The 14,675-nt window shown below is 59.2% G+C and overlaps 1 protein-coding gene across 1 annotated transcript in view; it reads right to left on the reverse strand.

Moving 5' to 3' along the window:
* HDAC4 (histone deacetylase 4) overlaps positions 1-14,675 on the reverse strand; it is a 208,652-nt gene that overhangs the window by 102,790 nt on the left and 91,187 nt on the right. The window contains exon 5 of the mRNA XM_036254080.1: positions 1,149-1,220. Coding sequence (XP_036109973.1) covers positions 1,149-1,220 — 72 coding nt within the window. The remainder of the gene's footprint in view (positions 1-1,148; positions 1,221-14,675) is intronic.

Genomic DNA, 14,675 nt, shown 5'->3' on the forward strand with positions numbered 1-14,675 from the left:
ATGAGCACCTCCCGGGAGGAGAGGACGCCCAGCTCTGTGGGGAAAGGCGACGGCGACCCTGGCGGACCTCAGAGGACCGCGTGCCAGGAAGAAGCCCCTCGGACACTCACAGCCTCGCTCCGAGCTTCGCCTTCTCTTCAGGGGCCTGGGGGAGGCGATGGATGAGAGGGTCTGATGGGCAGGGCAGAGGAGGGGTCGGCGCACCCCCACCCCAGCCTGGCACAGAGCGAAGGCCACAGAGACAGGCCTCAGGACGCAGCGCGGCCAGGGCCGAGTGCCCCCAGCGCGCATGCGGGCCTTCGGGGCCCTTTCCTCGGGGTGAGGCCAGTGCCTGTGAACAAGCAGCGCCACTCAGCCGACACCTGTGGGGCACCACGGGGGATGTTTGCAGAGCAAGGGAAGAGGAAAGTCCCACGGCCATGTAGATTCGGAAGCCTTTTCTGAAAGCCCAGTATTTAGAAATATCATATACGGAATGAAAGATTTATCAACACCGTTGATGCTTTTTTGTTAAAGAATCAAAAGGAGCTTAGAACACAGTATCATGGCCCTGGCCGGTTTGGTTCAGTGGTTAGAGTGTCGGCTCATAGACAATAAGTCTCGGGTTCGATTCTGGTCAAGGGCACGCACCTTGGCTGCGGTTTGTCCTCAGCCCTGGCTGGGCCATGCGGGAGGCAGCCAGTCAACGAGTCTCTCTCACATCGATATTTCTCTCTCCCTCCCTCCCTCCCTCCCTCCCTCCCTCCCTCCCTCCCTCCCTAGTACTCTATCTGATGGTAAATGGAAAAATACCCTCAGGTGAGGATTTAAAAAAAGAGAAAACAAGGTCATGGACTCTTCACCACCACAAAGCCTGGGCGTGGACACAGTATCACTGCCCATGGCCCTGTGGCCACACCCGGCGTGGGACTCCTGGCCCAGCTCCAGCCCAGACACAGCCGCTGCAGCGACAGGACAGCAGGCCTCTGCCACCGGGCAGCCTCCGGCTGCGGCCCATTTCATTCCCGGGACAGGCTCCTGCTTCAGCCCAGGAAAAGGTCCCCCGTCTCATGGAGCTGGTAACCCCACCCCTTTCTCTCGATGCTCCCCCGAGAAAGCAGAGCCTCAGCCCTTGGGGAGCTGCACCAGGGGCTGGGGTGCCGACTTACCAGGGCTGGGCACGTGGTCCACGCGGGCAGGGCTCAGCAGCTCCACGGGCTGGCCTCGGCCAGAAAGTCCATCTGCAGGACAGAGAGAGCGTTGGGCTTCAGAATTGCAACGAGGACACTTTACACTCAGGCCCTCCACGGAGCAACTCCTCACTAACAATGAAAATGCATGTGTCCTTCTCACTTTAAAAGAAGATGGATTTAGTTCTATCACTTGGTAGAGTAACCAACACAGTCCCCAGGTGAAGTTCCCAAACCGACAAATGCCAATTTCTGGCCAGAAGTCTGGCTGAGCTGTCTGGCCAATTCCGTCAGCACCACACGCGTGTGCCCTGGTGTGCATCAGAGGGGAGCTCTCCCGTAGCCCACGAGCACACAGGTGAGCAGCCCCGGCACATGCGTGTGCCCTGGTGTGCATCAGAGGGGAGCTCTCCCGCAGCCCACGAGCACACGAGTGAGCAGCCCCGGCACATGCGTGTGCCCTGGTGTGCATCAGAGGGGAGCTCTCCCGCAGCCCACGAGCACACGGGTGAGCGGCCCTGGCACATGCGTGTGCCCTGGTGTGCATCAGAGGGGAGCTCTCCCGCCGCCCACGAGCACACGGGTGAGTGGCCCCGGCACATGCGTGTGCCCTGGTGTGCATCAGAGGGGAGCTCTCCCGCCGCCCACGAGCACACGGGTGAGCAGGCACATGCCTGCTTGTTCAGGGAAGCAGCCCAGAGGCAGCGTAGCTCAAGGCAGCGTGGGGTGCGGGTGGGCAGCCGAGGAAACGGAGGAAGACATGACCCTTTTGGAAAGCACCTGCCCAGAAACGGACGGTGTAAGGGACTGTTTCCGTCACATCCTGTTTAGAGTGGACTGTTTTGGGAATGGCGGCTGTGTTCAGGCCCCTGCGGAGCCGGGCCTGGAGCCCAGCACCACCCGACCTGCAGCAGGCCACGTGGAGCCAGCCTGAGATTTTCCTCATTCTCTCAGACAGAAACAAAGAAAACTCGGGCAAAACGTCCAGGAATCACACTTCCTTAAAATTAGCTCCTGACAAGTGCGTAAAATGGCCTGCGTATAGGCACCGTCGTCACCGGTTCAAGGGAGATCCCGCGAGTTGCAGAGAGCGGCCACCAGCTCCCTCAGGTGGACTTTCAAATCATGACAGAGCAACAACTTCAGGTTTACTGACCCCGTAAGGGAACTGTGCTTTTTACCCCAAACGGAAACACTGCGCAGCCTTCGCATTGTGTTACACAACACCCCGCGTGTCTTTGGAGACGTGCAAGACCCAAGAAGCCCTGAGAGGGTGCTCCTGGGAGCTGAAGACCGTCGAGGAAGGACAGAAGGCCTGTGAGGCTCCAAGGCGCCCTCCTCAGGGCCTGCGTGAGCCCCCGGGCCTCCGCCATGCCCACGGAAGAGGACGGAGCGGCTCTGACTGCACCTGCAGGGACAGCAGTTCCTGGCACATTCGGAGAACCGAATGCTGGTAAGTGAAGTTTCTCCCACCACCAGCACCCCAATTGTGACCACCTGAAGGTATCAAAAAAGTTATGAGAAGATGGGACATGTGGGGGTTAAGACAGCCACACCCCTGAGTCAGGAGAAGGGTGGAGGCCACTGCCAGCCCTCAGCAGGCCCAGCTGCTGGCATGGAGGGCGCTCTCCAGGAGCGCGGCCCAGCGGGCCCGACCGCTGGGGTGAGCTGCCTGAGGCCGTGAGCACCTTCCCTGCCACTCACACGGGCACCGCGGGACAGCGAGGGGAAATACGTCTCAAGTCTCTTCTGAAAAGAAATGTGAAATTGATTTCATTTATAAATGTAATGATTCATTTTCAAAACTGAAAAGTTCAGGAAAGCATGTATTTATTCTGACTTCTCACCCACTGTGAACACTTCAGAAACACCGGAGGCCCTGATCCTGAGCTCCCACCCGGCTGCAGCTCCCCACGGGCAGGTGGGGCCCAGGTGCAGGGACAGCACCTGCTCAGCGCCCTGCAGTGGCCCAGGGAGCTCAGGCTGTTCTCTCCGGCTCCCCCAGCCAGTGCAGGCCCCGGACTGTCCTCCTCCAGGCACTTCCTCCTGTCCGCCTGCAGCTTCCGTCTGAGTGAGACTCTTGAACCAGAAGTAGTTCAGATGCCCAGTGCCAGCCAGTCCTCATTTCACAAACGAGGGAGCTCCAGCCCCCGTGGCCCAAAAGGCAGCGTCCAGCTCAGGTAGAGATTCCTTGACTTGGGGCAGAGCTGCTGTGTGCCCCCATCCTGAAGACCCAAATGCCCCGCAGCCCATGAAGAGATGATGCCAGCACCACACTCTTCTGCCCAGGCAGGAGCTGGACAGTGCCTGGAACCTCGTCAAGCCCAGAGTGCAAGCTGACACGCGGCGGCGCGCTCGGAGCCTCCCACGGGCGTCAGCCACTGAACGCCAGCTGCCTCGGCCCACGTCTGTGGGCACTGGCCGAGGGCATGCTGCACGAGCACCAGAAGGACATGAGTCGTGTGCGTGGCCCAGCGGGCAGCCCAGAAAACACTGCCATTTGCCAGGAGCGTGACAGTTCCATACGCAAACCTGGAGCCGGGCACACCCCCGGCCAGGGCGAGGGGCTCTGCCTGCAGCTCAGCCCAGCCCTGGCCTGTGCACATTCCTGTGGAATGAGGCCCGACTCAGACCAGCGGGGAAGTGTTCTGAGCCCACACTGGTGACTCTTACGCGCGCTGCCTCTCCAGAAAGGAGCCCCGTGTGAGGCTGCCTGCGAGCAGCAAGAGGGTCTCTAGCACACAGGCCCCTCAGAGTGGTGAGCAGGGGGCCGGGGGCGGTCACCGACCCTGCAGCAGAAGGCGGGGCAGCGGCAAGAGCCCTGACAGCTGGAAGTACGGCCCATGGCTCCTCCCACCACTCACTCGCCAGGGCACTGAAAGCAGACCCAGTAGCCTCATCACTAAAGAAGGAAGACGAAAGCCAAAAACAGGTGCTTTCCAAGAAGGCAGTTGACAGGCCTCATGGGCAGGCATTGGGAGCTCAGCAGCACAGTGTTTGGGAGGCACCTCTCAGCAGAAGCAAAGAATGGAAGGCCACCAAGAACAGACTGGACACTGGGACAGGGACACATAGAAAGACATGCGGACAAGCAGTGCTCCCTCCACAACTGGCCCGGGTCCTGCCATTACCTGGTTCAGGTGCCCAGACTAAGTCCTGGGTGCATGATCCCGGGCACGTGGTTGATGAGAACACCAACATCACAGGGCAAAGACCCAGACCTGGGGCCACAGGGGACAGACAGGTAGGCAGGCAGGCACTCCCCGAGCCCCTGGAGGAGTCGACTCTAACGAGGAAGGACAGATGCACAGGTGGGAGGCCACACATACGCCATCGAAGGAAGACAAGAAAGTCGGCCTCTCGGACGAGTGTGGCACCGGCACCAGGACACCACCGGGCCCAGAGCTGGTGATGCACCCAACCAAGGGCCTGACAATCCAGTTCCATGTCTCAGTTGCCATAAAGCAGACTTCAGGGTGTGCAGCTGGGACCAAACCCTGAGACAAAGCGGAGACTACACTGAGGGGGAGGGGCTGCAAGGGCTGAGACAACAGTTTAGGACCCAGATCTAAGGCATCGCCAGCACGTGACAGGTGGCCAAGAGCAAAAAGCACACTTCACCAAGAAGAAATGGGACACGGTGGGCACAGCGCCACGTGGGTGTGCTCAGTGCCCCTGGAGACCCACGAGCCCGCGCAGGCTCAGACTTCAACGTCGTGCTGCTCCGGAAAGCGCGTGCCAGAGGGAGGGGGGGCCAGGAGTGCTCCCCACGTTTACGTCCTCTGCCGAGTTCTCAGCCTGGGAGGAAACAGTGGCAAGAACCTAACATGTCACAGGAAGAAGGCGACCCAAGTCCTTCCTCTCAAACCCTGGAACAGCCATGGCGGGCGGCTTTTCTCCTTTCCTCCCTCCCCCCTCCCTCCACGGGAGAGCCTACTGTGGAAGCCCACTGGAGGGGACTGGGTACTTCATGTCCCCAAATGGTGATTTAATGAGCCCGGGAACTGAAAATGAGCCACAGGCAGAAGACAAGCAGCAGGGAGCAGGCCTGTCCCCCGAGGCCCTTCACGGGCGACTCTCCAGGTGCCCTGCAGTCACCCGTGCCAGGCAGCTGGCCGAGCCACATTTGCAGACACACAGCATGGCCGGTCCCAGGTCCCAGGTCCCAGCTCAGAAATGCTCGTCTGCTGTCACTCAGGGTCACCCCGATGGACGGCAGAGCTGGCTCCGGAGCTCCATCAGGCGCGATGAGCCCCGTGGTGTCCGACTAGACACGGCCTTCGGAGCAAAGGAACCTCACTTTCGACTCGCCTGGCCTGCTCCTGCCTTTCACACACGGGGGAGGGCCCAGCGGGCTGAGCCGTGCCGGACAGCAGGCGGTTGGCACCCTGTAGCCCCAGTCGGTCCCATCTAGACAGTCACAAGCCTGAACTGGACCGGGGGCAAACACTCACTCACCAGGACCTGGGCCATTCCACCCAGGGCTTCGGTCATGAGCCGACTCCCTCACCGCAGGGCCTGTGCTAATAGGGGTAAAAAAGGAAGGGAGAAGGGAGAAAGCAGGAAAAGACAGACAACACGAGGAAAAAGAGAAGAAAGGGTGTGGGGATGGAAAGCACACCCCAGTTATGACTCGCCCTCTTTCACTTTTCAGGCCCAAGCTCCCCAAATTTCTAGAGAACAGAAAAGGGTTCACAGGGTCTTCCCGCCAGAAAACTCGGGCAGGTGCCAGGGACACAGGCCCAGGGAGGCCTGCCCCCAGCTGCACTAGAAGACCTTGCCCAGGGACAGCTCAGCCACCCCTCTGAAGGGCTCTCGGTCAGACCAGGCAGTCAACCAGCGGGTACTCAGGTAATGTGGACCGAAGCGATTTCTGGGACAACTCCCACGTCATCTACAAGATGACAAAGCCAGCCCTTCAGACACTTAACAAGAAGGCCCCGCCCCTTCCTGGATAGACATGTGTGTAGCACATAATCAGGAACATCTGGATTTCACTACCAACAAGGACATTCTGCTTCTTGGACCAATAAGGCAGTAAGTACAGGAGACACACACCCAGGTGCTACCTGTGAGATGGGGAGGGGCTGTGGGAAACAGCCCCCATACCCCACCCACCTACCCGGGTGGGGAGGAAGGGGCATCTCTGAGGTTCGGTTCGCCCCCTGGGAGGACAATGCACCAGGCACCGTCTCGCGTGCTCACTGCAACCCGGATTCGAGTCTGTCCGTTTCTCTGCCAGCTGTGCCGTCTCTCACCGCCTCGGGAACCCTGTCACCACACAGCGCAGAGCTCCCCTCTGGGCCCGACCGCGGGTCTCAATCCCGTCAGAGTGCACACCCCTGCGGCAGGTTCGGGAAAGCCTGCCCTCCCGGGACAGCGCGGATGCTCTGCCACGTGCCCTCGCGAGCCCCGTGTCCCCCCGCGCCTCCCAGCTGCCAGCACTGACTTCTGGAGAGGCACACACAGGTGTTCTGCTTTCATTTTTTCACGCCAACAGCCCAGTGTCCCACCCGTAACAAGTCTGACTTTCCCTGCTCATCAGCCAACTAGTTCTGACACTTGCCAAGTCCTGGTCCTACGGCCAATGTATTTAAAGCTGTGCAATAATCATACTAACTACCACAGCTTTACAATAATTCTTAATGCCCAGGAAGGCAAAAGTCCCCACCTCCTTCTTCAAAATTATCTGGGGCAGCAATGGTCCTTTATTCCATCACGTAAACTTCAGAATCAGCTGGACAAGGCCCACCGAAAAAAGAGAAAGCAAACTCTGGGACTGCACTGTGCCTAGAATTTGGGGGGAGGAGAACCTTAACAATATTACATCTCCCGGTCCATAAACACAAAATGTCAACCACTTTGCTTCACTTCTCAGAAGGTTTTAGAATTTGAGTGTAGAGGTCTTGGACTTCCTTAGATTTATTCCGAGATGTTTGATGTTTTAAGTGAAATTGACTGTCGGTATTTTAAACTCAGATTTGTGTCTGCGGGTATGTGGACACAATGAATTTTTGGACACTGGTTGTGAGCACCAGCATCTTGCTAGACTCGGACCCTATCACCCCGCTGGAGCTGCTCTGCATTCTCTGCGGCAGGCAGCGCCGTGAACGGTGCGTGTGCCTTCCTTTCCAGGCCGCGGGCCTGTCGCCTGCTCTGCCGTCGTCAGTGGGACTGAGGCGTCCTGCCTGGAGCACACGCACAGGCGCCTGGTCTCGCTCCTGAGCGCACCGGGCAGCGCCAGGCTGGGCGAGGGCTTCTGAGAGGTAGCTGCGCCAGGTGAAGGACGTTTCTGCCCATTCCTAGTTTACCAGGACTATTTTAAAATCACGTATGTGTGCTTAATGTTATTAAGTTTTTCTGTATCAATTCATGTTAATGCATAATTTCCCCTTCCACCTGGTAAGACGGTGACATTCCTTCTATCACATCCAACCAACTCCACATTCCTGGATGGAAGCTCTGGTTAGGTCCAGGGGCTTTGAGGCAACGGAGAGAACAAGGTCCTACAGAGGTGAAGAGCTTCCCACGAGGCCCCAGATCTTCGCTGCTTCTGTTCCAGTTGGAGTGCAAGCCTCCCGTGTCCACGTTACCTACCCCCACCTTCTCCCTGAACAGGAAAGGGCTGGATGGGTTCACGTTCTGCGCGGTGCTGGGGGGACAGGCCAACGCAGTGAAGTGCGTGCTGGGGCGAGGACGCTGCCTGTCACCCACTACAGAACAGCAGTGTAGGCCCCGTGCGTCCTCAGCGTGCTGTCACCCGCAGTAACAGGACCGTGGTCTTCAGCAGCACTGACAATTCAGGCTTCATTCCAGCCCGTCTTCCCATCCATTATTTTTACAAACAATTTCTACTACAACAGCTGTGAAAGTACTGAGAAATTAAAGAGTACAAGGAGTCCTCGCATCCTCCGCACCCCGCCTGCTCTACCACCAGCGCCCGACAAGGTGGTTCGTGTGCTACTGACCGAGGTCCACACTGTATTCAGGTTTCCTGGTTCCCCGATGTCCTTGTTCTGTCCCAAGAGCCCCTCCAGGACCCACGTGACCTTTAGGTGTCACATTTCCTTAGGCTCGCTGGGCTGTGACCGCCCCTCATACTTCCTTGGTGTGATGACCTTGACCGGTTTGAGAAATGGTCAGAATGTGTGGAATGTCCCTGAACTGGGTTTGTCTGATGTCTTCCCAGTGATTAGACTGGTTTTGTGTTTTCAGAAGGAAAACCCCGGAGGGGAAGTGCCCTTATCACCCATGTCCAGGGGCACCATCTCGCCATCCGAGCCAACCCTGGGGTGTCTGGCAGGCCTCTCCACGGTGAAGGTGCTCTCCCCCTTGCACACAGCACTCTTCAGGAGACGTGCGAGCACAGCCCACACCGGTGAGCGTTCTGACCTGCTTCTCAGGAGTCAGTGGGGGCTGCCTGTGGGCGGGCACGTGGACACCAGAGGCAGAGGCAGCCTGGCCGAGAACGGCAGGGCAGAGACCACCAGCCGCGGCCCTGCTCAGAGAGGCGCTGTGGGGCCTCAAGTCCCTGCTCAGTGGGCAGCGGCTTCTGCACCGAGCCTGGCCCAGGCTGCTCGGCTCAACCCCTCAGACTGAGCAGGACCTGCGGGCAGGAACAACCACCAGCCGACTGAGTCTCCAGGGTGACCCGGGCCTGGCGAGCCGTGAACATGTCCTCTGCAGTGAGAACACCGGTCTTGCTCTCCTTCCCCTGCCCGTCTCTGGTCTCTGCCTTGAACGCAAATCTGACAGAGAACCTGCCAGAACGGAAGCAAAGGAAGCAGGTTCCTCCCAAGGAAATGTCTGTGGCCCAGCATCTGAGTCCCGGCCTTCGCCCTCCTGCTCGGATCCTTACTGTCCCCGTGTCTGTGATGAGCAGGTTCTGGAGAGTTCGATGGCACCAGTCCCTAGACACAGGGACAGACGCTCTGCCAATGGAGGCACCTCAGACGGAGCAGCTGTGACATGCCATGTCCTGGATGGGAAGCCTGAGCTGAGGCGGCGGCAGCCAGTGCTCCCCTGGCCCTTCAGACCCGGAGTCCACCCAGACGCTCGGATGGGTGCTGGACAGGAGAGGTCGGTGTCCTGCAGGAGAACGCGGAGAAAAGGCGCAGCTCCTGCTGCAGGGCGTGTGCTGCGCTGTTGCGAGACTTGACGCAGGGACGAAGGTTTTTAAGCAGGTTGTCCTTTCTGCACGGACAAGGACAGGGCTCTGCAGCCTGGGGCGGGCCGGCTGCGAGTGGACAAGGACAGGGCTCTGCAGCCTGGGGCGGGCCGGCTGCGAGTGGACAAGGACAGGGCTCTGCAGCCTGGGGCGGGCCGGCTGCGATCGGCCTCCTGTCCGGGCAGGCCCACCTCTGGGCCCTGCACAGCAGGTGTCAGCGGGACTAATGCAGGTGGGGGCTCGCCCATGGACTCGACCCCTTTTGGAGGGCACAACCCCCTCACATATTGTGAAGTCAGTGCTGAATCAGTGGGGTGTCTGTGTAGACTTAGGGGTCAGGGGCCTCCCCACAAAGTCAACATGAAGCCAGTATTTCTGTGCACCTGACCTGAGTGACCTATGACCAATTTTACTGGGAATTTCACCCCTTATTCAGCTGACTTGTAACAGGGAGCACAATACCCTCAAGTGTCCTGGCTCAGAGGTGGAAAGGGTTCATCAGGTCAGCAAAAGTACTCAAATCCCCACTACGCCCTTAGCCTGGCATGAGCCACCCAGCGGGCAGAACTCCTGCCCCAAGCACGAAGCCTCTGGGCATCGATGCCCCCTCTCCCAGCCACATCCAGCAGCACCCGCTGCTCCACGAAGCCACACGGCGCGCCCCGGTGAGACCTCACAGCCTCGGGCCCCCAGTCCATTACACGTTTCTTCTCAGCACTCAAGTCGTTGAGAAGCACCAACGTTCTGTGACAGAGCTGCATCTGCCCATTAATGGGGGTTAAACTTGAAAGAGATTAAGTACTGTGTGTGGAAATGGTGTGGAAGATTGGGGTTCTGAAGGCAGGAGATGGGCACGGGGGTCACTATGTCAATTAGTCTCTTTTCTCGTATGTGTTCAACATTTTTCATAATAAAAGTTTTTCAAGAAATGCCGAGAATGGAGCCAGGCCCACGTGCTCCCGTGGCACTGCCCTCCCGTGGCACTGCCCTCCCGTGGTACTGCCCTCCCGTGGCACTGCCCTCTCCAGCCCCGCAAAGCACCATCCACTGCCCCTCGCCTGCTCCTCACAGCCTTCGGCACGTCCAGCCCCACCTCTGCCAGCCAGCAGCTGCAGGCCGGCCGTCCTGACCGTCCGGCAGACGGCACAGCCCAGTCCAGGCGCGACCCCACGGGCCGGGCCCTGGCCCACTGGGCACACGGGCTGGTGCGGCGTGGCGGCTGACTCCCCGTGCCCAGCGGAGCAGCGGGCAGAAAGGCTGGCGCTCAGGAAGTGCCCCTACTCGAGAATTCTCTTTGGGAAAACCCAGACGTGGGAGAAGCTGCCACACGCACACCTACATGGAAGCGCCGCAGCGAGGAGAGGACTCTGGCCACAGGCCACGAGGAGGAACGCTGGCGGAGGGCACGGTGGGGTCCGTCCTGCCCCATGGCCGGGCTCAAACACAGAGCTGGACAAGGCTGAGCCAGTGAGTGACAGGCGGGGACACGTGGGAGCGAGCAGTCAACAGCGTGGCGGGCACTGCTGGTGTCTGGGCAGCAGAGCTCCGGACCCAGACAAAGCCAGGCTCTGTTGTCTGGTCGGAGGCAGCGTTTCCTGGAGGGAGCTTCTCATCACGCCTTTCAGCTGGTCCTCCAGGGACCAGTCTGTCCCGCTCCCTGCCCGAGTGAGACAGCTCGAAGACCAGCGCTCAGCTGCTCCTGGCTGAGCCCAGCCCGGCTCAACCACTAACAAGAGATTCAGACGAGCCAGGAGACAATGTCCCAGCCACCTCTGAAAACAGATCCGTCCCTGCCCGAGGGGGCGTCCATCTGCCCCATGGGGACGACAGAACTGGGTGAGTCATTCCAAAGCTGTTTCGGGGCACTAGAGGCGTAGGAGGGGACATTACTTTGGGTGTAAACTCTGTAGATTTCTGAGTCTGTATGAGAAGCGACAGACAACAAAAGTCCCACAGCAGCGCCACAAAACCACCCGGAACCCGCAAGCACTCACTGACTCATTCAGAAGCGTCTTCTGCGCTGGCTCCCTGGACGAAATCGCAAGGACCAGCCGAGCCCTGCGCAAACACGAGAAGCCAGCTCTGAGCCCTGCCTTGGTCTGTGAATGACCCTTCTCCCGCTGCCAGGCTCGCCCACAGGTCTGTGCAGCCCGGAGCCCACTCTCCTCGGACCTACCACTGCATTTCCGCAGGAGTCCTGGAGGCTGCGGGGCCTGAGGGAGCTAGGGCTCCACCCCATCCACTAGCGGACGGCTGCTTCCCACCACAGTGAGCTCCACTGGAAAGCATGTCACTTACACTCGGACCTGGTGGCATCTGCTCAGTGGAGATAAGACTGACAAAGGGGACAAATAAAAGAACATGCTGTGAAGAGCCGGGCCCGACCGAGCTCCTCACCTCCCCTGCACACCAATGATGCTCCCGAGCTACCCCACCTGGACGCGTGGACACAGGACGTGGTTGCCTCCAGCCCAACGCATCTGATGGGGCAAGAGCATCTCCATGTGATGGACGAGCCCTCCTCCCTGAACACTGTCTGCACTGCCGAGCACTAAAAAATGAGCTCAAAGGTGTTTGTGGTTAAGTGACAGGAAGCTGACAACAGGTACGTAGCAATGAGCAGCTCAAGAGAACTGAGTCCCTACCTCCTAACAGAGCAGGAACAGCGGTCTGGAGCAGGTCCTCGCAGGCACGTTACCTGTGTGGCTGGCGAGCGTCCACTGTCCGCCCTGGACAGTGGACTGAAGACGGAAACAGAGCAGGGGCCTGCTCATCCTTTCCCAGCATGCTGGCCTCGCAGGCATGTCTTGTCCTTCGTGCGGAAGAAGGAGCCTCTGCCCTCTTCCTTCAATGCAACATTTCAGAAGTGACCAGCACACTCGGGGAATGCTTGACCCCACCGGCCACGGAAGGACCAAGTGCCCCAGGTCAGAAGTGACCCAGCATCCAGCACACTCGGGGAATGCTTGACCCCACCGGCCACGGAGGGACCGAGTGTCCCCAGGTCAGAAGTGACCCAGCACACTTGGGGAATGCTCACCCACACTGGCCACAGAGAGACCGAGTGCCCCCAGGCTGGCCACCAGCAGCAATAGCCAAAGGGATACTCAGCCCTAAAGGCTGCATCCGCAACCGTCTGCCGCCACCGTGCTGTGCCCGCAGCCAGCAGGCGCCCGGGTGGGAGACTCTCACCTCGCACTCCTTAGGGCAGTATTTGCTCCAAGTACTGAACGTGTGTTAGTTCTTCTAAACTCGCGTTCTGGCTAGATCTTGCCAGAACCAAACAACCACCACCAAGTTTACTTTCTACTTTCTAAATCAGAAATAAGAGCTCACTGGCACTTCCTATAGGTCCGGCGTTCATCTGAGAGTTTCCTGCGGTTCAGCTTGCAGAGGCCTCACCAGGAAAACAAATGGTGTAAGTACTATCCCTGCCCCCATTTTAAAGATGGAGAAAGTAAGCAAGATGCACAGTGAAGGTCAGCGTGCTCAAGGATGGAGCAGCTCTGCAGGTCCGGCTGTCCACACTGTCCACTCGACCTACAAGGTCCGCTTCGTTTGTTCTGTTTGTTCAACAGATGTTACTGAATTAGTTACTGAGCAACCATCATAACTCTGGGGGTAGAGTCTGCCCCGCCCCCAGTGGGTGGAGATGACACAGAGCAGACCATGCGGTTATCATGCTGGGAGTAGGAACCACGGGGTAGGATGTGACTGGGGGCCATTCCTTTAGATAAAGCGATGGAGGAAGCCCTGTGAGGGGGTGACATCTAATTAGACACCTGAATGCCATGGGAGGAGGAGCCTGGAACCCACCCCAGGCAATGTCCTTGGGAGGGGCTACAGGGCGAAGGCCCCGAGGAGCAGACGGATGGGCTCCAGCAGCAGGAGCCGAGGAGCCGGAGCAGCGTGAGGGGACAACGGCAGGCCACAGCCTGAAGGCTCATCTCCGCTGCCGCCAAGGACGTGAGCAGGGCTGGGCACCGAGAGGGTGGCTAACAGCAGGGAGAGCCGGAGGCTGTTCCTGAGGTCCAGGGTGAGGATGAGGGCCCCGCCACACAGCTAAGACGCGGTCCGAGGGGGCTGGAGTGTGCAGGACGTCTGCTGGGCCTTCTGGGCGGGTGACATGTGGCTGCGGCAGGACAAAGCACTCACCCAGGTGTGGCGAACCCGGAGAGCCCGGTGGCTGGACACTTGCTGGGCAGAGGCCGCGGATCCAGAAGGCAGGTGTCACTTGCCTGTTCATTCTGAAAGACCTGCCCATCATTTTGAAGAGAAAACGGAACTTAAAACCTCTGCTCATCATTACTTTATGACTTTCTCAGGGAAAAAAACATCAAAATGTTAGATTTATCAATGATTCAAAATGCAAAACAGCACATACTTCAGCGTAGATAAGCCACTCACTTATAGGGGCTGCCCCTCCCTGCCCACCCTGACACCCGTGCCCTCGCCCCCGCCATCGGACGCCCTGCATCCTGGGTGGGGCCCTCCTATTCAAAATATGTACGGGTCTGTAGCTGGGCCTCTAAGGGGAAACGGGGGACTTAACATTACTGGTGGCCGCTCTGCCCAGGAACTCTACCAGGAAACAAGTGCGCGGAGCGCCCGGGACGGGAGGGTGGCGTGTGCGTGGCTGGTGCCTCCTGCTGCTCCGCCTCGCGCCCTGTGCACACTCGCGTCCCTTCCTGACGGCACTGCCCAGACTGCGCCTCGTTGGGCACCTCCCTTCGCGGCAGCACCTGCCGCCGCGAGGCTGCTACACGTTCCCCATCATGACGCAAAGACATCCCCGGGTTCAAACGCCCTGATTTAGTTTCATGTCTGACAAACACTGTCGGGGCCAAGTGGGCTCCAGACATGGCATTCGGTTCTGGGAACCCCATGCTGGCGGAGGCACAAACCGCCCTCAAGGGCCACAGACCACAGAGACAGCGAGCAAGCAGCGGAACAGCACCACTTCGCCCTCAGCACGCAGGTCTCCGACCTGAAGAAATGTTCAAAGCCCCTGGAACCCCTGGGAATCACAGACCGGGCCAATGTGACAAGTACCATGTCTGTGTAGCCCAAACCACTGGGGCTCCCCGTGTCTCCCTGGGGCAGCACCGCACTGTGGCTGCTCGGCCCCAGCTGCGGCTCACAGGCTGTCGGCGGTCAGGAGCTCAGTCTCCCTGCAGCAGCTCCTCTAGGGGCAGGAGCAGCAGGCACAGAATCGAGGTCCCGTCCCACTGGTGTGAAAGCACCCAGCTGCCCGACCGTCTCAGTGCTCACCATCACAGGGACACGTGACACTGGGCTCTCCTGACATCTCAACCTTTCCCAGGGGAAGTGGATTTCAA

The sequence above is a fragment of the Molossus molossus genome, unplaced genomic scaffold (genome assembly GCF_014108415.1).
Source record: "Molossus molossus isolate mMolMol1 unplaced genomic scaffold, mMolMol1.p scaffold_m16_p_11, whole genome shotgun sequence".
Lineage (NCBI taxonomy): Eukaryota > Metazoa > Chordata > Mammalia > Chiroptera > Molossidae > Molossus > Molossus molossus.